This window comes from Suncus etruscus, chromosome 6 (genome assembly GCF_024139225.1).
Source record: "Suncus etruscus isolate mSunEtr1 chromosome 6, mSunEtr1.pri.cur, whole genome shotgun sequence".
Taxonomy (NCBI): domain Eukaryota; kingdom Metazoa; phylum Chordata; class Mammalia; order Eulipotyphla; family Soricidae; genus Suncus; species Suncus etruscus.
The window spans coordinates 93,119,822-93,143,325 of NC_064853.1; the positions used below are offsets into that span (position 1 = coordinate 93,119,822).

At 39.2% G+C, this 23,504-nt stretch overlaps 1 protein-coding gene and 1 non-coding gene across 2 annotated transcripts in view; one reads left to right on the forward strand and one right to left on the reverse strand.

The window, feature by feature from the left end:
- DCUN1D1 (defective in cullin neddylation 1 domain containing 1) overlaps positions 1–23,504 on the reverse strand; it is a 40,441-nt gene that overhangs the window by 11,912 nt on the left and 5,025 nt on the right. The window contains exons 2-4 of the mRNA XM_049775893.1: positions 10,771–10,987; positions 8,303–8,471; positions 4,764–4,894 (exon numbers count right to left, since the gene is read on the reverse strand). Coding sequence (XP_049631850.1) covers positions 4,764–4,894; positions 8,303–8,471; positions 10,771–10,987 — 517 coding nt within the window. The remainder of the gene's footprint in view (positions 1–4,763; positions 4,895–8,302; positions 8,472–10,770; positions 10,988–23,504) is intronic.
- Positions 21,152–21,291, forward strand: LOC126012481 (small nucleolar RNA SNORA4). Its single transcript, XR_007496945.1, has one exon. It is a non-coding gene; the product is annotated as a small nucleolar RNA SNORA4 (small nucleolar RNA).

Sequence of the window (23,504 nt, forward strand, 5' to 3'; positions counted from 1 at the left end):
CTGGAATCCACGGGACAAAGCACTTGCCCAAATGCATCCCAGGATACTATACCACCTGGATGGTATGCTATCACTGTTGGGAAAGCCTGAAAATGTATACAGAGGTGACAATTTTAATGCCACTCTTTCAAAATGTATCTCCATGGCATTCAACATGGGCATTCTAAGATTTTTTTGTTTGTTTGTTTGTTTGTTTTGTTTTTTTTTGAGCCACACCCGGAGGTGCTCAGGGGTTATTCCTGGCTGTCTGCTCAGAAATAGGTCCTGGCAGGCACAGGGGACCATATGGGACACCGGGATTCGAACCAACCACCTTTGGTCCTGGATCGGCTGCTTGCAAGGCAAACGCCGCTGTGCTATCTCTCCGGGCCCCTGGGATTTTTTTTTAAGATAATCAGTTGGGAGGCTGGAAAGTTGGCAAAAAGGTTTGAAAACATGCAACCCACATGCAGGAAGAAGTTGTGATTAAAAATCCTATTCACAATATCTTGACTTCCTTAGAAATAGTTATACTAGCATAATATGATTAAAAAGAATACAGAATACAGAGACAGAGATCTAACCCTAATCTACAAACTCGACTGTTGTGATCTTAACAAATCAGTCTCTTTGATCACCAGAGCCTCATCTTTATTGAAGGGAAGAACATTCACTTAGCTCCATAGGTTATGAGAGCCAAATGGTATAATATGAATGAAATAGTTTTTAATAACTATAAATTTATTTCTAAATATGAAAGATCTAATAAATGATGTTAAATTGATGACACAATGTAAGATTCTATTTAACATCCTAACAATAATAACCTGTTTGACCATACCCCAATAAAGTTTACAACTGTCCTAGAAATAAATATAATGGCTGCTAACTGACAAATGTAAATTCAAACCAAATTAACAATCTCGCACACACACAAATAAAAGGGCCAGACTGTGAATACTGAAATATTATGTTCAGTTTAAGAGCTCTAGTTTGAGAGAAATAAAAGCAATGATAGAAGCTATGAAAACAGCTATGTGCTAATGAATGTGTCAACTTCCCTATGTTCAAAGTAAAGCCTAAAAGAAAGAGCTATTTTGCATAACTTTGATTTCAAAGGGCTTCCAAAATCCATTTCAAATTTAAGATTCATAAGACTTAACAGAAATGGCAGATGACTGAAAAGAGGCCCTGTTTTCTAGTCTTGATACTTGGATACTCATGTACCTCATACATATATGAGACACACATTCTACCAATTAAGAGCTAACCCATGGACCTCCTGTTTTCAAATATGCAGTTCAGTAGTAGTAGTCATATACACACTGTAAAACCAATCTCCAAACTCTTCATCTTAAAAACAGCTTTATATGCAGTAAGCAATATTACATTTTAAAATTAATGAATGTTTTAATCAAATCACAATGAAATAGTTACAACGCTGTTCGTGATTGAATTTCAGCCATATAATGCTCCAATTCCCATCTCCTCACCAGTGCACATTTCCCACCACCAATATCCCGTTTCCCTTCTACCATCATCCAGCCTGCCTCTATAGCAGACATTTTTCCTCTATCTCTTTTTCTACTTCTTCCTTTTAGCCACTGTAGCTTGCATTAAACATTATATTTTCAAAGGATTAACTTAATAACACAAAAATGTTTTAATCTAACTCCTTTACTCAATTTTTTGTAATCTAAAATTTTGATTTATTATCATGCTAATTTTTGTCTAGGACCTTGAAAAATGTAATTGTACTTTATATATACCACATAATAAAAATCAAGATTGAGTATCAAAACTCCATCAAGTCATCTGAAAATGTCAATTTTGTACTTCATTGAGAGAGATTTTAACAGGCTTATGGGCTGGAGTGATAGCACAGCGGTAGGGCATTTCCTTGCACATAGCAGACCTGGGACTGACCCAGGTTTGATCCCTGGCATCCCATATGGCTACCAAGCCTGCCAAAAGCAATTTTTGAGCGCAGGAACAGGAGTAAGTAACCCGAGTGCCAGTGGATGTGGTCCAAACTTCCCCCAAAAAAAGAGTATAGAAGGTTTAGTTCTTTAAATCAACATTGATATTAGAACATGTTCTAAGATTATCATGTCTAATTTCCTCAGAATATAAAGCACTACATATGTAAAACACAGTATTTAATAGTCACATGTAAATTTATGAGTTTAATGTAAATAAAAGAAAAACTAGTCCAATAAATGTGTGACCAGGGAGAGAAGACAGAAGAAACTAACCTAAGTAATCTAGAGTATCTAGCATGCAAAATGAGGAATTTCCTGTAAAAATAAAACCCAACCCTGTACTGTACAATGGGTTAAAAAAACAAGCTTCCCAACTTAAAATCTGACTTAATAGCTATTTTGTAAGCCTTTCATCAATTCAGTCACATTTCACATTTAGGCATTTTTGAGGGTTGGGTTGGGGTGAACTCCAGAAGTCCAGAAGTCACTCCCAGAAATGGCAACTACATCAAAAAGGGGAGCGGGGGTGTCCCAACCATATGTCCATATGTCCTCCATATGATGCTATGTGGGCCTGGCTGTACTGAGCACCAGCATGGCCACTTCAGCAAGTGTTGGGATGTGGGAGATTCAGTGTAAGGTCTGAATTCTAGTCCTTATGAATGCAGGGCATTTTCCCATAACCAGTGAGTATTTATCTCCCAGTGCACCACATTTAATCACTTTAAGCCAAGTTTTTGATTCAAATGTTCTACAGCATCCCTTACTCTCCAGCTTTCTTGTTTTTGTTTCTTGGTTTTGGTTTTTGGGCCACACCCGTTTGACGCTCCTGGTTACTCCTAGGGGATCGAACCGCAGTTCGTCCTACGATAGCGCTTGCAAGGCAGACACCTTACCTCTAGCACCACCTTCCCAGCCCCTACTCTCCAGCTTTCAATCACTTATCTATATCATCCTTTTCTAAACACTTCCCTTGTCCATCTAAAATATCAAGGAGGATTAGTATAAAATATCCCTACTTGTATCTTCAACAACTTTATCTTTTAAAAACTAATTATTTAATCTTTACGTGACTCAGTTTCACCAGCAAAATAAAGCTAACACTCAGGTACAATGTATCTGGCACATGGAAGGTAGATGAATTAATGAAAGTGAGTATCTGAAAGGTATTAAACAGTGAATAAGTATTAATACCTGCCAGCCACACAGAAGCTCATATTAAATGGAAGTTACTGCCATCATCAAAATCCCTTGTATGTCCCCATTACCCAAAGTTAAACTTTTCTATCCCATTTTGTTTATATTTTTGGCCACACCCGGTGATGCTCAGGGGTTACTCCTGGCTATGCACTCAGAAATTGCTCCTGGCTTGGGGGACCATATGGGAAGCCGGAGGATAAAACCTTGGTCTGTCCTAGGTTAGTGCATGCAAGGCAGATGCCCTACTGCTTGTGCATCCACTCTGGCCCCTCTATCCCATTTTAAAATAAGTGTGTATAAGGTGTTACTGTCTCTTCCAATTTAAGAACCAAATAAACATTTACACTATGATCAAATCAATTTTCTACCAAGAAATCAAATTTATATCTGAAATTTTTAGCAATTCTTCACAACTATATTATTGTTGTGGTTTTTAGTTTTGGGCCACACCCAGTGGCTCTCAGGGGTTACTCCTGGTTCTATGCTCAGAAATTATTCATGGCAGAATCTGGAGACCATATGGGATGCTGGGGATCGAACCTGGGTAGACTGCATGCAAGACAAATACCCTAACCACTATGCTATCACTCTGGCCCCACACAACTATGTTTTTAATGGAATGCTTTTTACTTTCACTTGCCCAAATATTAAAGTCTACAATTTAGACTCTATCTAGTCCTAGAAGCATTTACCAGGCATCCCTGTTGGAATTTTTTTACTTTTTTTTACTCCTTTACTATAAAGCCCTCACACCACACTGTATTACCTACTCTTTGTGAATAAACTGAAAATTACAATGGTCGCTTCCCACTTCTCTGTCTCCTAACCATTCCCAAAGCAGCATTGCTATATATAGTTAAATTTATTAATCTGCAGCGATAATTTCTGGTACAATTATAATCAATAACCATTCTTCTATTAGGGACCACACCCAGGGGTGCTCAGGTAGGACAACCAGTGCTGCATACAAGCAATACTGGGAGGTGAAGGAAAATCTGGCACTGGGGATCAAAACTTACAAATTGAGAGCCTCACACAGGCTAGCTCATCTCCTCAACCCAGACTCTCCTTTTATTTAATTTCTTTTTTTAAACATTGTGATTACAAACATGATTGTAGTTTGGTTTCAGTCATACAAAGAATACCACCCCCCTTCACCAGTGCAGCATTCCCATCACCAATGCCCCCTATAGGAGACACTCCTTTAAAAAAAAAACCTATTTTATTAAAGCACTGACTGAGAAACTTATTCGTAGTTTAATTCTAAGCATAACCCATGGTTCCAGCAACAATCCCACCACCAGTGTTCACTTTTCCTTCTCCAATAGACAATTTTTAAGTTCTAAATGAATTGTTACTAAAACTAGATGTATCTGACTTAACAAATAGACATATATAAAAATTTAACTAGTTTCTGTAATGTGTCCCTGGAGGCATTTTTACACATGCTTTTTAGGGTATCCTAAAATTGAATATTTCTGTTTAACTATAAATTTATCACTACTCAATGCCTTTTTTCATTAAATGACATTTTCACAGCTAAAATATCGATGTATTTTAAATATATAATACATCAAATAGGTTTTTTTAAAAAATTCTTACCTAATCCTTTTTGTCCTGGGTTCTTTGCAAAATTAAAGGTAAACTGGTAAAAGTCTTTAAATCGTCCTGGTTCTTTCAATTCTTGTTCCATCTTGGGTATCTGGGATTTTAGTTTTTCTATGCTGTCACACCTACATCATAAAATCAATATATCAAAAAGTAAATATACTTTTCTTTTTCTTTTTTTAAATATACTTTTCAATACAAATTAAGGACTTAATTTTTAACACACTTGTATTTATCTTATGGAATTTCTTTTAAAAAAGTTGCGATATCATCTTTACATTATAAAAACAAATATAAAAGAAGACAAGATCTGGGATGATTAAATGTTAAAAATTACTACTTTAAAGAACTAGTCAATTATTTTTAATGACTTAATTCACTGGACTATCAATACATGGCAACGTTAAGTGCAAGCTGCAGAGAACTGATGAGAAAGTATAGCAATCAATATAATCATCAGCTTAAACCATAATTGATACTCTTTACACAGTAGCAAATCATATGCCTAATTTTCAAAAATAGTCTCTTACTAGGTCAGAAAGCATTTCTCTTGAAAATTTACTTCTTGTTCTATATAAAGTACAAAGTATCAATTAAGTCTCCTTTCCTATCTCCAAATAATCTCAATCAATATTACACTTTTTGTGTATTTAAAAATCACTTAACTTCTAATTGAAAGGGCCTATCATATTTCAATTTCTACCTAACAGCCAGCCCGTAGAAATATTCTAGTTCTTAATGCCTTGATAAACTAATCATTTCACTTATTCCTCAAAAATCCTCATTGCTTTTTTCATTCTCCTTTATATAACACCTTCTGAGATCAATAGATAAAAATAGTTTTATTTGGAAAAGTCATCCATTTCAATTTCTACTGAAAAAAAAAACTCAGTTTCTAATGAAAATAATGAGCTCTAAGGAAAACTGCAGCACAGAAAGTTTCAGCAAGTTGAAAGCACTTGTTTTCACTGTAGAATATATTGCCAGTTCTGCTATTAATTTATTTCTATTTCCCTGTTGTTAAATTTCTTGTCTGCTCTGTGACTGTTTAGTGAACTACAAATTATGAGACTTCATTTTACTTTCTACATCAATGTTAGATTTCACCAATAGAGGGCGATAAAGTCTTTAAGAGGCAGAAGGAATTTTAAACAATTTAATTGAATCACCATGAATTATGAAGTTCTAAAGATATTTTTGATTGAATTTTAGGCACATTTTTCTAACACCAATCCCTTTCACCAATATCCACTACCTTCGATCAATGTTCTCAGTTTCCCTGTCTGCCACTAGTCTGTCTGCCTCTACAGCAGGCGCTTTTCCCCTCCCCAATTGTCCTAGGGTTCCCCTTCCATAACTTATTCCCCTACCCACTACTCTGGCCACAGGGGCAAGCTTCCTACTGAAGACCAGTTCTCTTGTTCTTCATTTCTATGACCTAGATAACAGACCTGAATCCATAAATTACATAGAGGAAAACAGGCAGAACTCTCTAAGATATTGAATCTAGAGGCATCTTTTAAGGATAAATGCCACTGACCAAGTAATAAGCAACAAAGGTAAACAAATGAGACTACAATAAACTATGAAGCTTCTACACCTCAAAGGAAATGATGACTAGGATACAAAGATTACCCACAGACTAGAAGATATTATTTGTCCATCACTCATCCAACACAGTTGAATACAAGGGAAAAAAAAAAACAGCTCTAAGGCCAGAGAGATAGCATGAAGGTAGTGCGTTTGCCTTGCATGCAGGAGAACGATGGTTCAAATCCCGGCATCTCATATGGTCTCCCAAGCCTGCCAGGAGCGATTTCTGAGCATAAAGCCAGGAGTAACCCCTGAACACTGCCGGGTGTGACCCAAAAAAAAAAAAAAAATCCAGCTCTATCAAAAAATAGGAATTTCCTCAAAAAAAAAAAAAAAGATATACAATGGCCAAAAATATATGAAAAAAATGTTATCGGGGTCCGGAGTGATAGCACAGAGGTAAGACATTTGCCTTTCACGAAAGCAGCTGATCCAGGACGGACCTGTTTCGATTTCTGGCATTCAAAGTAGTAGCAGATTTTTACAAGTACGACCTAGGCCTTTGAGCTTTCTCTCAACTCCTTTACATGATAAAATAGTTTTTAAAATTTTCCATTTAAATGAGTTGTTGTGTATTATTTGGACCCTATTTATGATATTCCTGAGAGTAAGGTGATCTCCCTCATAGTAATACTTTGGGGGGGGAAAGGGGGTAAGGGAAAAGAAAAATAATTTTTGGTTAGAAAAATATGGGCATTTTTTTTCAGTGGGTCACACCCATTGATACTCAGGGATTATTCCTGGTTATGTGCTCAGAAATTGCTCCAGGCTTGAGGGACCACATGGGATGCTGGGGGATCAAACCATTGTCCGTCCTAGGCTAGCGCTTGCAAGGCAGATGCCGTACAGCTTGTGCCACCGCTCTGGCCCCAGAAAAATACAGGCATTTATTCAGACTCTGATGGCAATAAGATTGCCAATAGAAACTGAAAGTTAGCTGAAAGGTCCCCGTGTACCATAGTGAAGGAATACTGGAACTTTGGGTTGGATGTAGTCTGGCAAGAGTTATATTGTACCCAACACATAAAAATATGTCCTCCTGTAAACCAATGCTATATCAATTTTAAAAAGTAAAATAAGGGCCAGAGTGGTAGAGCAAGCAGTAGGGCATTTGCCTTGCATGTGCTAACCTAGGACACACTGCAGTTTGATCCCCCAGTGTCCCATATGGTCCTCCAAACCAGGAGAGATCTCTAAGTGCATAGCCAGAAGTAATCCCTTAGCATCACCAGGTTCAATTACCAGCATCTCATATGGTCCCCCAGACTGCCAGAGGCAATTTTCTTTTTCTTTTTTTTCTTTTTTTTTTTTTTTGGTATTTTGGCCACATCTGGTGAACTCAGGGGTTACTCCTGGCTATGCGCTCTGAAATCGCTCCTGGCTTGGGGGACAATATGGGATGCCGGGGGATTGAACCACGGTCCATCCTAGGCTAGCCCTTGCGCCACCGCTCAGGCCTCACCAGCGGCAATTTCTGAGTGCAGAGCCAGGAGTAAACCTTGAGCATTGCTTTGGGAGTGGCCCAACAATCAATCAAGTTTAAAAAAAAAAAAAAGAAATTGAGGGGCTGGACTGGAGTGATAATGCAGTAGAAGGATGTTTGCCTTGCTCAAGGCAGACCCGGTTCAATCCTCGGCATGGTTCCCCAAGCCTGGCAGGAGCGATTCCTGAGCACAGAGCCAGGAGTAACCCCTGAGCACTGCTGGGTATGAACGAAATCCCTTCCCCAAAAAAATTTGATGCATAACACAATGTCGGATCTCTGACAAGCCACGAAAACAATAATATAGAAACTATAATATGAATCTATTTATCTTCATTCCAACGTTTGTGGTTTGATAGGTATTTTTCAAATTTACATTTAAAATTTCAGTTTGATTCAGTTCCAGAGTGACTCTGGCAATAATGAACCAAATCCTCACTGGCAATCATATACTCACCCTAATTCAGTCATGCCGTCCATAAACTCCTGTCTGGAGAACTCACACTGTGTTGCTGCTCTGAACTTCCAAGCGATGATCAACACACTGATGCTGGCTGGGTCGAGTGCCAGGTCATCACAGAATTGCTGTATACCATCTATTCCAATTTTATTTTCATCTTGAGGATCTTTAAAATAACCATGATACAATACTACTCAGTGACAAACTTTATGCTAGTGTGATATAAAGAGAAGAATATGAATGCTTTATATTAACTTAAAATACAAATATTCACACAAAAGACATGAAGCAACATAAATCTTAAGATGCATTCCCTGGGCCCGGAAAGATAGCACAGTGGCGTTTGCCTTGCAAGCAGCCGACCCAGGACCAAAGGTGGTTGGTTCAAATCCCGGTGTCCCATATGGTCCCGCGTGCCTGCCAGGAGCTATTTCTGAGCAGACAGCCAGGAGTAACCCCTGAGCATCGCCGGGTGTAGCCCAAAAACCAAAAACCAAAAAAAAAAAAAAAAAAAGATGCATTCCCTTACAATAATTTAAGACCGCACTGTCCCTGAAATATCACTCTTTTCTTTTTATAATATTTGAACCATACCTGCAATGCTCAGGGCTTACTCCTAATTCTGTACTCAGAAATTACTTCTGACAATACTCAAGGGACCATAGGATGCCAGGGATTGAACCCAAGTCAGCCACATGCAAAACTTTTTTTTTTTAATTACTTTATTTAAACACCGTGGTTATTGGTTACAAGGCTGTTCATAATAGAGTTGGTTTCTTTTTTCTAGTAATTCATGATTGAGTTCAATCATGCAATGTATACCTTTTACCACCAATATTCCCACTTTCCCTCCTGTCCTCCCCTCTGTGGACCAGACATTTTTCTTCTCTCTCTCATTCTCACTTCCTTTCTCTCTCCCAACCTCTTTAGACACTATGGTTTGCAATAATGACATTGAGGGGTATCATGCCTATCACTTTATCCCCTTTCAGCACCCAGTTCATATCCAGAGTAATGATTTCCAACTATCACTAGTATTGTGATCCTTTCTCTGCCCTGAACAGCACTCTCCTGCTATTTGTTGGAAGCTCTGTACCATGAACTGGTCCTCCTGGCCTTCATCTCTATTGCTCTCGATTTGAAATAGCATTATTAAGAAGACTAGAAAGGTAAGTGCAGAGGGACATTTGATAAGTCCCATTTACACATGTACACAAGTTTTGTATTCCCACATTCAGAAAATCAAAACATTCCTTTATTAAAATAAAGTTATTTATATTTTAAGTAAGCATTCTAAATAAATAGCATGTTAGATATATACAAAATATGGGACTAAGAGGTTTGAGTCACTTTGCAGTGCTCAGGAGTGACTTCTAGAGGTGTTCAGGTGACCATATGCAGTATTGGAAATAGGAGTGGGGTCACCTGCATGCTAACAGGAGTGGGACAGGCTTCATGCTCTCTGGCCACAAGCCTGTTTTTCCTTAAAAGACCATTTGAGGGGGCATTTGCCATGCATGCAGCCAACCCAGGTTTGATCCCTGACATCCCATCTGGTGCCCTAAGCATCTTCAGGAGTGATTCCTGAGCAAAGAGCCCCTGAGACCAGCTGGTGTAACCTCCCTTCCCCCCCCAAAAAAAAAGTCCATTTGGAGGCAAGACAGTGCAAAAAATTGCCTATTACAGATAAGTAATGGCACCTACCAGGAGTGATCCCTGAGATCATTCAACAGTAAAACCTGATATAGTCAGGTGTAGCTCCATAACCAAATAAAGACAATTTTAAAAGTTCATTTGGAGCTAGGTAGGTAGCACAAAGGTCTTGAGAGAAGATGCTTTGCATACAGAAAGGAGCCTTGAGTTTGAAACCTTACACCATTGAGAACTACCTTTGAGAACTACTGTTTGTGCCCTCCTCTAAAAAGTTCCTTTTGCATAGCCATCACCTCAAAGTATACATATACATACACATATGTATGTATATGTATACGTACATATACATACATGTCGGTCCTAATTTAAATGTTACAAAGTTAAAGAATAATTCCAACCATCAATATTTATTCCTGACAGCAAAAATAAAATGACAAATTCAAGGAAAAAGATATATAAAATCACATATATTGCCAAATATAATAGCTATTCTATTATCTCAGAAATAAAACATGAACTTTCTTTGACATCTGAATATAAGGGCAACATCATAATCTCATTTTTGGAAAAAAGTGAGCACACATTTATAAATAAAATGCATGAAAGGTTCAGGCTATTAAATACTGTTTCTCAGAAGAATAAGAACATGTAAACTATCATCATGGGCTAAAATGAAGATGGAAATAAAGAAACTAAGATGTTGTTTCTGTAGGTCATATCCACCCCATTTTATATTGTATAATTTTATTTCTCACAAAAAGCATTTAACCTTAGCAATTCGGTACAAAATATTTAAAATTACTAACACTCACCTTTGTATCTATTGTAGAGTTGTTCTAACTTCTTCCTGTCCAGTGATCCTTTTACACTCTCTCGTATATAAAGTTCAGGATTTTGAAAAAAATTGTCTGTTGCAACATCTAACTTCCAGTCATTTTGAGACAGACAACTTACTGCTGTTTTTTCACTAGATTGTGTGAAGATCATAAACTGACGAACTTTATCCTTCTGTGATGATTTCAACTTGTTCTGTTAAAACCAGAAAATAAACTGAAACTATGTAAAATTACAGAAAATAATTATTTTATATAGCTGACTATTATTAGCAAAAACTTAAAATCAAGCATTTAGTTCAAAACTTATATTTTTATTTACCATTAACCAGAAAGATAGATGTTTTAAGAATCTAAATCACAGGGCCAAAGAAAAGCTACAGCAAGTAAGGCACTCACCTTGCATATTGCTGACTGGGGGTTCAATTTCTGGCACTACAAACATATAGTCCCCCAAACCCTGCCATGAGTGATACCTGAGAGCAGAGCCAGAATAAAGTACATAGCAGGATATGACCCAACAAGAACAAATTTTAATAAAAATCTAAACCACAACATTTTTTTAAAAAGAAAATAGGACAGCGGCAAAGGAAGTTTAACCATTCTGCATTTCTCTTTAAAGTGCATCATCAGGGAATGCTATAAAAACTATACAGAAAGCCTGGCTACGTCAAAACCTTGACTACTGACCAAGCACAAAGCTCTGAACGGATATATATATGAGTGCTAAGAAACACAACATTATCTAGCCAGTCAAAAATGTCAAAAGCCCCTTGGGAACAATGAGATTAACAGGTTTTTATGTAGTACTAAAATAAGTAATACATGGTACAAGTCTCCCCTATCTCACCCCATGTGTTTTCTGGTTACTTTTAATGAGAAAGCACTAGAGTAGAATAGACTGCTTCTTCTCCTGAAGGTTTTTAAGAACCAAGAAAATTATCCAGAAAACATCCTTGTTTTTTCACACAAATTGGAAGCAGCAAGATATAAGCAAGTCAAGCAAGGTAATTTTTAATAGTTTCTGTTTTTCCCTAGAGGGTGGGAGAAAAACCTCCCTTTTCCTTTAGCTGAGCCTTATCCAAAAGCTCTTGCCAGTCTCGGTTTTACCACTTCCCTCTTGCCTAATGTTGACAGATACATTCCACATCTAACCTGAAAAAGCAGACAGCCAGACCTCTTCCTACCTACTCTACCCAGGACCATATCCATTGTCCCTTCCATACTGGTCTCCTAGACAATTTCAAGTCTTCCCATTTATTCTTCCCTCTCCCAGATCCTAATACCATATTCTCAGCAAAACATTGGGTTCTTTCCGAGCAACAGTTCCAAATGAAGGGGAACAAAGCACTTTGGAAGGACAAACAATATAGCATTTTTAAACAACATGTCTAAGATCCCCTGCATCTGGGCTGAATAGCCAGATTACAAATCTCAATCCTTTTATAGTGCAGGGGAAATAACAGCTTTAGGGATAACACATTAGTAGAAATGGCATAAAAACAGAGGTCTGGTGCTGAAACCATAGTACAGTGGTTGTCTTGAGCACAGCCAACCAGGGTTCGAACCCTAGGATGCCCTGAGCCCTACCAAGAGTGATTCCTGAATGCAGAGCAATGAGTACGCCCTGAGGATCTCAAGGCTAAAAAAAAAGGAAAGAAAAGAAAAGAAGGGGTCCGGAGAGATAGCACAGCAGTGTTTGCCTTGCAAGTAGCCGACCCAGGACCAAGGTGGTTGATTTGAATTCCCGGAGTCCCATATGGTCCCCCATGCCTGCCAGGAGCTATTTCTGAACAGATAGCCAGGAGTAACCCCTGAGGACTGCCGGGTGTGGCCCAAAAACAAAAACAAAAACAAAAGGAAGTATGCATTTCAGGAGTTGGAGCAATAGGTAAGGTTTTGCCATGCACATGGCTGACCCAAGTTCAAATAAATAATTCCAGAATGCAGAACCAAGAGTCACCAATGAGCATCCTCAGATGTAACCCCAAAACAAAAAACAAAACAAAACAAAACAAAAAAAAAAACAGTTCTCATAAATCTAGGTTTTAGCAACCTTTTCACAAAACATACTCCTTGACATATATACATATTTTGTTTTTGTTTGGGGGGTCATACCCAGTAGTGCTCAAGAATTAATCCTGGTTCTGAACTCAAGATCACTCCTAGCAGGTTCCGAACCATATAGTATGCGAGGGATCAAACTCAGGCCACATGCAATTCAAGTGCCATACATGCTATACTTTTGCTCCAGCCCTACCATACAGACTTATAAATTCTTTGAAGTTTTCAGGAAATAAAGACTGCCAAATAAAGTATGAAACCAGTCCTATCATCTGCAGTATGGAAAACATTTATTCCCTGAAACCTGATGGCAGGTACATTAGTCTCTCTATAAATATATTACTGCTTAGGACTATAAGCAGTAAAAAAATCTCAACCTATTCATTAAAATTAAGAAGCTATAAAATTGGGGCTGGAGCAATAGCCCAGCAGAGGACATTTGCCTTGCACATGGCTGACCCAGGATGGACCTGGGTTCGATCCCAGGCATCCCATATCGTCTTCCAAGCCAGGAGCGATTTCTGAGCACATAGCCAGGAGTAAACCCTGAGTGTCACCGGACGTGGCCCAAAAACAAAAACAAAAACAAAACAAAAAAAAAGAACCTATAAAATCACTAACCTCTTACTACATCACTAAGAACTCTACTGAACCCACTGCTCAGCAAATAAGTCATTACTATCCCCTTATCTGACATCTCTCAGTTACCAAACACCTTTCCTTTAAGATATATTGCATAGTTGGGGAGGCATTCAAAGGCCTGGACATGTGCTTTACATGTGGGAGCTCTGCATTTGATCCCTCGTATCACACAGTCCCGTGAGCAACACCAGGAACAACACACAAGTTGCTACTTTATGTGAAAGGATACCACTTCAACTTTTGCTAGTGGAAACATTTTTATATAGGTTCCTTTCTCCCTTAAAAAATAATGAACTGGGGCCTGGAGAGATAGCACAGCGGCATTTGCCTTGCAAGCAGCCGATCCAGGACCAAAGGTGGTTGGTTCAAATCCCGGTGTCCCATATGGTCCCCCGTGCCTGCCAGGAGCTATTTCTGAGCAGACAGCCAGGAGTAACCCTTGAGCACTGCCGGGTGTGGCCCAAAAACAAAAACAAAAACAAAAAAATGAACTGGGGACAGAGATAGCGCAGCAGCAGGGTGTTTGCCTTGCAAGCAGCTGACCCAGGACCAATGGTGGTTCAAATCCCGACATCCCATTTAGTCCCCTGTGCCTGTCATGAGCAATTTCTAAGCAGAGAGCCAGAAGTAACCCCTGAGCGCCACCAAATGTGTCCCCCCCCCAAAAAAAAAATATATAACTGGCAGTAAAAAAGAAAAAAATAAACTATGGAGTTTTTTTGTTTGTCTGTTTTTGATTTTTGGGTCACACCCAGCAGCGCTCAGGAGTTACTTCTGGCTCTGCGCTCAGATTGCCCCTAACAGGCTTGGGGGACCATATGGGGACCAAATGGGATGCCAGGATTCGAACCGCCATCTATCGTGGATCAGCTGTATGCAAGGCAAACACTCTACCACTGTGCTATCTCTCCCGGCCCCTAATGAACTACATTTTAATCCTCTGAAAAACTGGGAAGAATCAGAAGGTCATCATAATCTTCAGATACCACTATATAATAAAGGTACTGGATATTACTCTGGAAATATACCAACCACAAAATACATCCTAAATTTTTTTGGATGGCGCTCTGGGGTTGCTCCTGGCTCTGCACTCAGAAATTGCTCCAGGCAGGCTTGGGGGACCATATGGGATTCTGGGGATCAAACCAGGGTTCATCTGGAGTTATCTGCATGCAAGGCAAATGCCCTACCATTGTGCTATCACTCTGGCCTCTAAACTTTTCTTTAGAATTAGACCTTGTATGTCTTCTTTTTATAACTTTCTCCCCACTCTCCTCATAGTAAAAGGCAGTGAAACAATCAGGATTACTAGGGCTTATCACTCAGTATAAATCTGGTGCTCTACTCCCTAAAACTAATATTAGTCCCTAATATTATTAAAGGGAGGGAAGAAAAAGTTTGTCATTTCTGCAAGCCTAACTATTCACTCTAATAAAAACTTCCTGTCAGAGAGTAAGAAATTAGGAAATTGGGGGAATGCAGATTTAAAAAAAACCTGTCCTACCCAAACAACACTATGCAAATGAATTATTTCACTTCATATTTTTAAAGTATGTAACACATATCTATATAATGTTAAATATGAACTGGCTTAATAGGTTTCAATTTACAGAGTATTGGCTAATACAGTTAAGAACTGCAACTTCCCATTTCCAAATAAACAAAAGAGTGATATTTGCCAGAGACCTAGTAGAGAGAAAGGCAAATTTTTTTTTTTTTTTGGTTTTTGGTTTTTGGGTCACACCCGGCAGCGCTCAGGGGTTACTCCTGGCTCTATGCTCAGAAATCGCTCCTGGGGACCATATAGGATGCCAGGATTCGAACCACCGACCTTCTGCATGAAAGGCAAACGCCTTACCTCCATGCTATTTCTCCGAACCCGAGAAAGGCAATTTTTTATAACCAACCCAAATTCGATAACCAGCACCACCCATCTGGACCCCAATAACTACAAGAAGTGATCCCTGAGTACAGAGGTATGTGTAACACAGGCCCAAAACCAAAAGTAACAAAAATACCTGAGTGATAACTGACAGAAAACTGATAGTAGAGGTTCCTACAAAGCATTCCTATTCCTGCAAAGTCTAAGAAGTATCCTCCCTGTAGATATGTATAATCTGTATTTTACCTTTCTTCTATCAAGTCTAAAGAAATCTTAACATTTATGCCCCTACTACAAAGATCCTCTTGATTTTTTTTGTTTGTTTGTTTTTTTTGTTTTTGTTTTTGGGCCACACCCGGCAGTGCTCAGGGGCTACTCCTGGCTGTCTGCTCAGAAATAGCTCCTGGCAGGCACGGGGGACCATATGGGACACCGGGATTCGAACCAACCACCTTTGGGCCTGGATTGGCTGTTTGCAAGGCAAACACCGCTGTGCTATCTCTCCGGGCCAGATCCTCTTGATTTTGTCATCTCCAAACTAGTATAGTATAAAGCTGGAAAATGCCACAGGTATTTTTGGCTTTTCACCAAGTTCAATTTGACATTGAACCATTTTCCCCCCAGACCATATAGGACCACAAAGGGTTCAGAATATGAAAGTATATACCCAAATTTAAATTTCGATTAATTTTTTTCAAAGAAAAAAGGAGTATCTTACCAACAATGAATTATTTTCCAGGGTGAATAAGTGTAAGAATAAAAAACTACAGTGGAAGAAAAAAACAGATGGATTTTCTCTATTTCTACCACAAACCCAGTGGGGAGCTTCCTAAAAGCAAAAAACTGAGTAAAAAATTATTCGACACAAATTGAATAAATTCGACTTACTTTAAGACTTATTTAAAAGACACAAGTAAAGTGATCATTAAATAAGATTAGCAATACAATCTTAAGTACTCAAATAAGAAATTTAGATACCACAGTTTTCAAGAAAATTCAATACTAGTGTAAAAATTTTACATAAGCCACATTGAGTATTTTTTATTCTAGTGCTCCACCCCCCCCCCAAAAAAGCCAGGAAAGGAGAAAATGAGGAGTGGGAAAAAGAAAAAGGGAAACTGTCTCATAATAGAAAGTCATTTACAACAAAATTGCATTTTAAGTCAATTTAACAATTTACCCTACATCAGAAATACTATCATAACCTAGCCAGTAAATAGCCTACTATAATAAGTAGCTGTACAGTGAGTAGCTTACCTTTCTTAAATAAAAAATGTGGTTATAAATACTGCTTAATACTTATATCTAGCACAGATTTAATTTTGTGTCTGTTCTTGTTTTGGGGCCACACCTAGCAATACTCAGGGTTATACTCTTGGCTCTGCACTCAGGAATCACTCCTGAAGTGTTCAGGGACAATATGACATGTTAAGGATCAAACCCAGAACAGCCATGCAGATCAGCTATGGCTCCTGCCACACAGGTTCCCTTTTTCCACTCAATAAATTAAAGAATCACATTTCAAATAGAAGCGTATCGAGGGAAGGAGGGGCAGGGGAAGTCAAATTCTTTGATATAGCCAAATCTCATATAGTCAAGTATATTTTACCACTGAATCTACAAATGATAAGAGTGGGAAATCAGGGCCCGGAGAGATAGCACAGCGGCGGTTGCCTTGCAAGCAGCCGATCCAGGTGGTTGGTTCAAATCCCGGTGTCCCATATGGTCCCCCGTGCCTGCCAGGAGCTATTTCTGAGCAGACAGCCAGGAGTAACCCCTGAGCACCGCCGGGTGTGGCTCAAAAACCAAAAAAAAAAAAAAGTGTGGAATCATAAACCCTGGAGTTTTTTAAATAAGCATATAAACTATAAAGTGTAAAAACTCCTCCTGTAGGACTGGAGAGAAAGCAAGTAGGTAGAGCATTTTCCTTGCAGTGACTTGGGTTCAACGCCCCCAGCATCCCATATGGTCCCCAGAACCCCATCAAGAGTGGTCCCTGAGGAGAGAGTCAGAATAAGTACTGAGCCAGCCAGGTGTGGTCTCCAAGAGAGGAAAAATAAAATATATAAATTCCTTTATATTTTTAAAGGAATTAATTTTCTACTTCAACTCTAGGTATATAAGGATTTGACTTACCTAGCTAACAAAAGGCAATGTTTTCAGAATCAAAACACTGTAATGATCACCCATAATTATCATTAAGAGCTATGTTAATTCTTATGTTTATATGATTAACAGTTTAACTCCAAAATCTAAAGAGCTAATTTTAGACCAGAAGTCATACTTTCCATGTAAGCTACATAGTATTCATTAGGAAGAGCCAAATGTTACTAATATTCCAAATCATTCATCTATAAAAGACATTCCCATAAATTGTTGGCTGAGATCAAAAGCAAAGGAAAAATCAATTTAACTAACAAGACTACCCACTCTCCTCAGAGGAGACTTTCACCTAAGAACAAAAGTTCAGCAAGAAAGCTAGACTAAGAATACAGGAGTAACAGCTAGAAATCCTTTTCTACCTGCACAGAACTGGAGGCAGTAAATGCAGACTTTCAAGCCAGACTGGCAGGATTTTAATCCCACATGTGCCTCTTAATTGCTGTGTGATTTAGGGAAAATTACTTAATCTCTGTGTGCTTCAATTTATTCACCTACAAACAGTGTGAAAACTAGATGAATTAATTTAGGTTAAACTCTTAAAACTATAACTAACATATACTAAAAGACTCCTTTACAAGTCCGTGAGGAAGAAAACACAAGAAAGAAAAAAGTAATTTTACATAAATGGTAAAGGAAGAATCATCAGAGCCAGAGTACAGAGGGTAGGACGCTTGCCACATGTAGCTAGCCTGGATTCAATCCCTGGTATCCCTTAGGTTGCCCCAAAGCCCACCAGGAATTAGCCCTGAGCACCCGCCGGGTGTGGCCCGAAAACCAACAACAAAAAATGTTTTAATGTGTCACACCAGGCACCAGAGAGAGAGCACAGAGGTAGGGCATTTGCCTTGCACGGAGCTGATCAGATGGTGGTTCAAATCGCAGCATCCCTGAGCACCACTGGATGTGACCCAAAAACAAACAAACAAAAAAAAGTGTCACACCATAATCAGAAAACTTGGCAGCTAAAATTTGAGATCCGACTATGTGCCAATACTGTACTGGTGGGTCTAATCATTAATCCTGCAAGATGATAATCATTATTTCATTTTACCAGGTCTCCAAAGCTCAATGGTTCCAGAAAGGAGAAATGCTGATTCCTAGCTTCAGGGCAATCAGTCTTTCCATTTATTCTACATAGGCAAGTAAAATGGAAAAAAACAAAACAAAAAATAAATAAAATAGAGACCACCACTGACTTTGTTCAGACTGGGGAGAAAAAGGAAATAGCAAATAATATTAACTACTTCACCTGCTTTTTTATGAAAAAGTTAATTTGACTTTTCCCCTTTTCAAATGTAAACAATTTGTATATTGACTAACAACTGCTCATTAAGCTTTCCTCCACAACCTACCTACATCCTATTTAGGACTGAACTTCATTTTTTTTTGTTTGTTTGTTTTTTTGTTTTTTGGGCCACACCCGGTGACGCTCAGGGGTTACTCCTGGCTATGCGCTCAGAAGTCGCTCCTGGCTTGGGGGACCATATGGGACGCCGGGAGATCGAACCGCGGTCCGTCCTAGGCTAGTGCAGGTAAGGCAGGCACCTTACCTTTAGCGCCACCGCCCGGCCCCTGAACTTCATTTTTAAGGGTTTTTAGAAGGGAGAAAATGATAAGAATTTTTTGTTGTTGTTTTGTTTTTGTTTTGTTTGGGGGCCACACCCGGTTATGCTCAGGGGTTACTCCTGATTAGGCGCTCAGAAATCGTTCCTGGCTTGGGGGACCATATGAGGCACCTAGGGTCGAACCTAGGTCTGTCCCGGGTCAGCTGCATGCAAAGCAAATGCCCTACTGCTGTGCTACTGCTCTGGCCCCAATAATAGATTTTAAGGCAAGTAATTCAACAGGAAGAAAATCAATTTATGGTCCTATCTACTATTTAAAAGATGGATTAGAAAACTATAGTTTGGGGCCGGAGAGATAGCATGAAGGTAAGGCATTTGCCTTTCATGCAGGAGGTCATCGGTTCAAATCCCGGGGTCCCATATGGTCCCCTGTGCCTGCCAGGAGCAATTTCTGAGCTTGGAGCCAGGAATAACCCCTGAGCACTGCCGGGTGTGACCCAAAAACTACAAAAAAAAAAAAAAAAAGAAAGAAAGAAAAGAAAAGATGGGGCTGGGCGGTGGCGCTGAAGGTAAGGTGCCTGCCTTGCCTGCGCTAGCCTAGGACGGACCGCGGTTCGATCCCCCGGCGTCCCATATGGTCCCCCAAGAAGCCAGGAGCAACTTCTGAGCGCATAGCCAGGAGTAACCCCTGAGCGTCACAGGGTGTGGCCCAAAAACCAAAAAAAAAAAAAAAAAAAAAAAAAGAAAAGAAAACTATAGTTTAAAATATAAGAAAGTGGTAATGGGGGAGGGGGGCAATGAAAGCTTTTTATCTTTTCCAATAAAAAGGTTTGAAGCCCACAGAGAAAATATATACACAAGTATAAGTTATCTCTTGCAAATAACTGTACAAAACAAAAGAAATGTTTTGTTTTCCTTTAAAGTTTAGAAAATTTAGAAAATTAGTTAGGCCTGTTCTTGATGTTATTTATTTGTAAACTTACTGCACTGATAATTAAAAAAATGTTGAGTATCAATATATTGCTACTAAGTCTAATGTGGAATAGTATACTATACTACCTCATTATTGTATTGATTTTTTTGTTGTTGTTGTTGTTTTTTAGGGGGGGCCACATCCGTTTGATGCTCAGGGGTTACTCCTGGGCTAAGCGCTCAGAAATTGCCCCTTGCTTGGGGGAACCATATGGGATGCTGAGGGATCGAACCGAGGTCCTTCCTTGGCTAGCGCTTGCAAGGCAGACATCTTACCTCTAGCGCCACCTCTCTGGCCTCTATGTATTGATATTTTTATGCAATGCCAACTTACCTGGAAAAAAAAAAAGTTCCTGGAAGTTTACGCGTCAGATTTAATCTGGATTTTCACTTGTTTGGAGCTTTTTTTTGTTTTTTTTTTTGGTTTGTTTGTTTGTTTGTTATGGTTTTTGGGTCACAACCAGCAGCACTCAGGGGTTACTCCTGGCTCTATGCTTAGAAATCACACCTGGCAGACTCAGGGGACCATATGGGATGCCGAGATTCGAACCACCGTATTCGAACCACCGTCCTGCGTCTAAGCCTTACCGCTGTGCTCTCTCTCAGGCCCCGTTTGTTTTGTTTTGGGTGGGCGCCTCACTCAGCAGCACTGGGAGAGCTACACTACTGCCAGAAGCCGAGGACTGTGAGATACCAGAGACCGAAAATAGGACACACACAGAAAGCATGTGATCCAGCCCTTTGAAGCATCTGCCTGGCCCCAAACTTTTGTGCACTGGAGGGTGCACCAGCAGAATTCAAGGGTTAATCCTGGCACTACACACAAGAATTACTGAAGGAGGTGATCAAAAGGCCATTTGGGCTTTCAAGAATTAAATCCGGCTCAGCCCCATGCAAGGCAAGTACCCTATCTGCTGTACTATTGCTTTGGCCCAATTTTTATACATCCGTAAAGAATTTTCTTGATTTTCAAATAAGTACTACTATCCTTTAAAATATTTTCTCCACACAGAACTCTTAATTAAACGGTTCCTACCACTATAAATGGAATGTCTGACTGGTTTGGAGATTACTGTGACTATTGAGAAGTTATTTTTCTAACAGCTGATCAAATTTGTTAATAAAATAGTATGAGTCTTAAAATACTTGTGTTACACTCCACAGTGGGCTGTGCCACTCATCATAGCTCACTACTATTTTGTGGCCTACATTGTAAAAAAAAAAAAAAATACTTGTGTTAGCTATCAATTTCAACTGTTCTACCAAACTTACTGCTTGAGCTTCTAACATCAAGGTAGCTAACTTAAATTGACTTTTCTTCTCCATAAATATCTTTTCTATATAAACTTCATGGTATAAAAGAACACTGAAAAAATTATTTTTGGGGGTGGGGGCACACCTAGCGGTGCTCTGGGGTTAGTCCTGGCTCTGTGCTCAGAAGTTGCTCCTGGCAGCTTTGGGTAACCATATATGGGATGCTGGGTATCGAACCCAGGTCCATCATGGGTCATCAGCATGCAAGGCAAATTCCCTACCATTGTACTATCACTCCAGCCCCTGAAAGAAATCAGTAAAAAAAAAAAAATTTTTATAAAAGAAATCCAGTAAATTGAAAAAAAAATCTTACTTCCCATCTGGTATCAAATCCAAATCCAAAATCTAAATCCAAAATCCAGAAACACTAGAAGCCTATGAATAATAAATAAGCTCTTTATTGAAATAAATACATACTACAGAGGAATGGGCCATGTACTTAAGCTATATATTTGCTGCAGAATATTGTGTTAGGCTAAGGAATTCAAAGGTAAAATCTAACAAAATTCTTTAGGGAAAGAAAAACTGTTTAAAAGAAAACAAAAAGAGTTTGGAACCACAGTAGAGCAGGGAAGGCCAATAGAGGTGCAATCCTGGCTTCTCCTATGGTCATCTGAGCACGACCAGGAATAATTCCTGAGTGAAGAGCCCCTGAACAATGCTAGGTGTTGCCCCAAAACCAAAATAAATAAGTCTCCAAATTTTACAATACTGGGGCCAGAGAAATAGCACAGTGGTAGAGCATTTGGCTTGCACACAGCCGATCCAGGACAGACAGTGGTTCGAATCCCGGCATCCCATATGGTCCCCCATGCCAGGAGCGATTTCTGAGCCAAAGCCAGGAGTAACTCCTGAGCGCCACTGGTGTGACCCAAAAATATAAAAAATAAATAAAATACTGCAGAAATAGTACAGTAAATAGGATGCTTGCCTTGCACATGCCCAACCAAAGTTCAAACTCCCACAGACAATACAGTACCCCCAAGCACCACCTGAGTATAAAGCCAGGAATAACTCCTGAGCACCACTGGGTTTGTGGATCAAAACAAGAACAAAAACTTTTATAATGCAAACAAGCAGCCTAATTATTCGCAGTAATTAGATATTAATTATATAATATTTATATAAATATACACTCATCTTACATTATGGCATTTTCTCCTGTTTTTGCTTTTCTTTTTCTTTTTCCGTTTTTGGGCCACACTTGGCGGCACTCAGGGGTTACTCCTGGCTCTAAGGTCAGAAATCGCTCCTGGCAGGCACAAGGGACCATGTGGGATGCCGGAATTCGAACCACTGTCTGTCCTGGGTCAGCTACGTGCAAGGCAAATGCCCTATCGCTGTGCTATCTCTGCGGCCCATTTTTGCTTTTGCTTAGGTTCGTTTAGTCAAGAGCCTGACCTGACCGTCCATAAAGGAACTGCATCCAATTTGATCTCAACCTCTCTCTTCAATTTCATGGTTAATGTTCTCACAGCTTTAATACACAGAAATGGAAATGGGGCTTCTTCACAGATTTTCATTATCTTTAACCCAATCTATGAGATAAATCATAGTCACCTAACTAAAAATCTCAGGTGTTTTAAATGTTTCATGAGGATGTGGGTAAGGACATCACCACATGACTTCAATTTTGTTACAACTTTTTTTCTTTTTCTTATTTGGCAACACCTGGAGGCTTACTGCTGCCTGTTCAGGATCACTACTGACTGGGCTCTAAGGACTCTACGTGGTACCAGGGATCAAATCTGGGTCCACCCATGCACCTACCCACTAAATTAAGACTCAAGCCCAAATGTTGTGATTGAATGTTGCAATTTTCTTACCATATGTATGCAAAGGGTTTTAATTTTCAATTACTTCAATGTTTATGATAGCAAATTACTTAATTTGATATAGAAACAACTACGTCACCACTATTCAAAGGAATCTAATCTAATAAGAACCAAAGTGAGACTAATAAATTTCCCATCTATACTGAAATAGTACTCGCTGGTTTAACAAAAATGATTAGTATTTGGATTAGTATTAGTATTTAGTATTAGCCGGTCGGGAATTTGCCTTGCACAAAGCGCACCTGAGGTAGATTCCTGGCATTCCATATGGTCCCC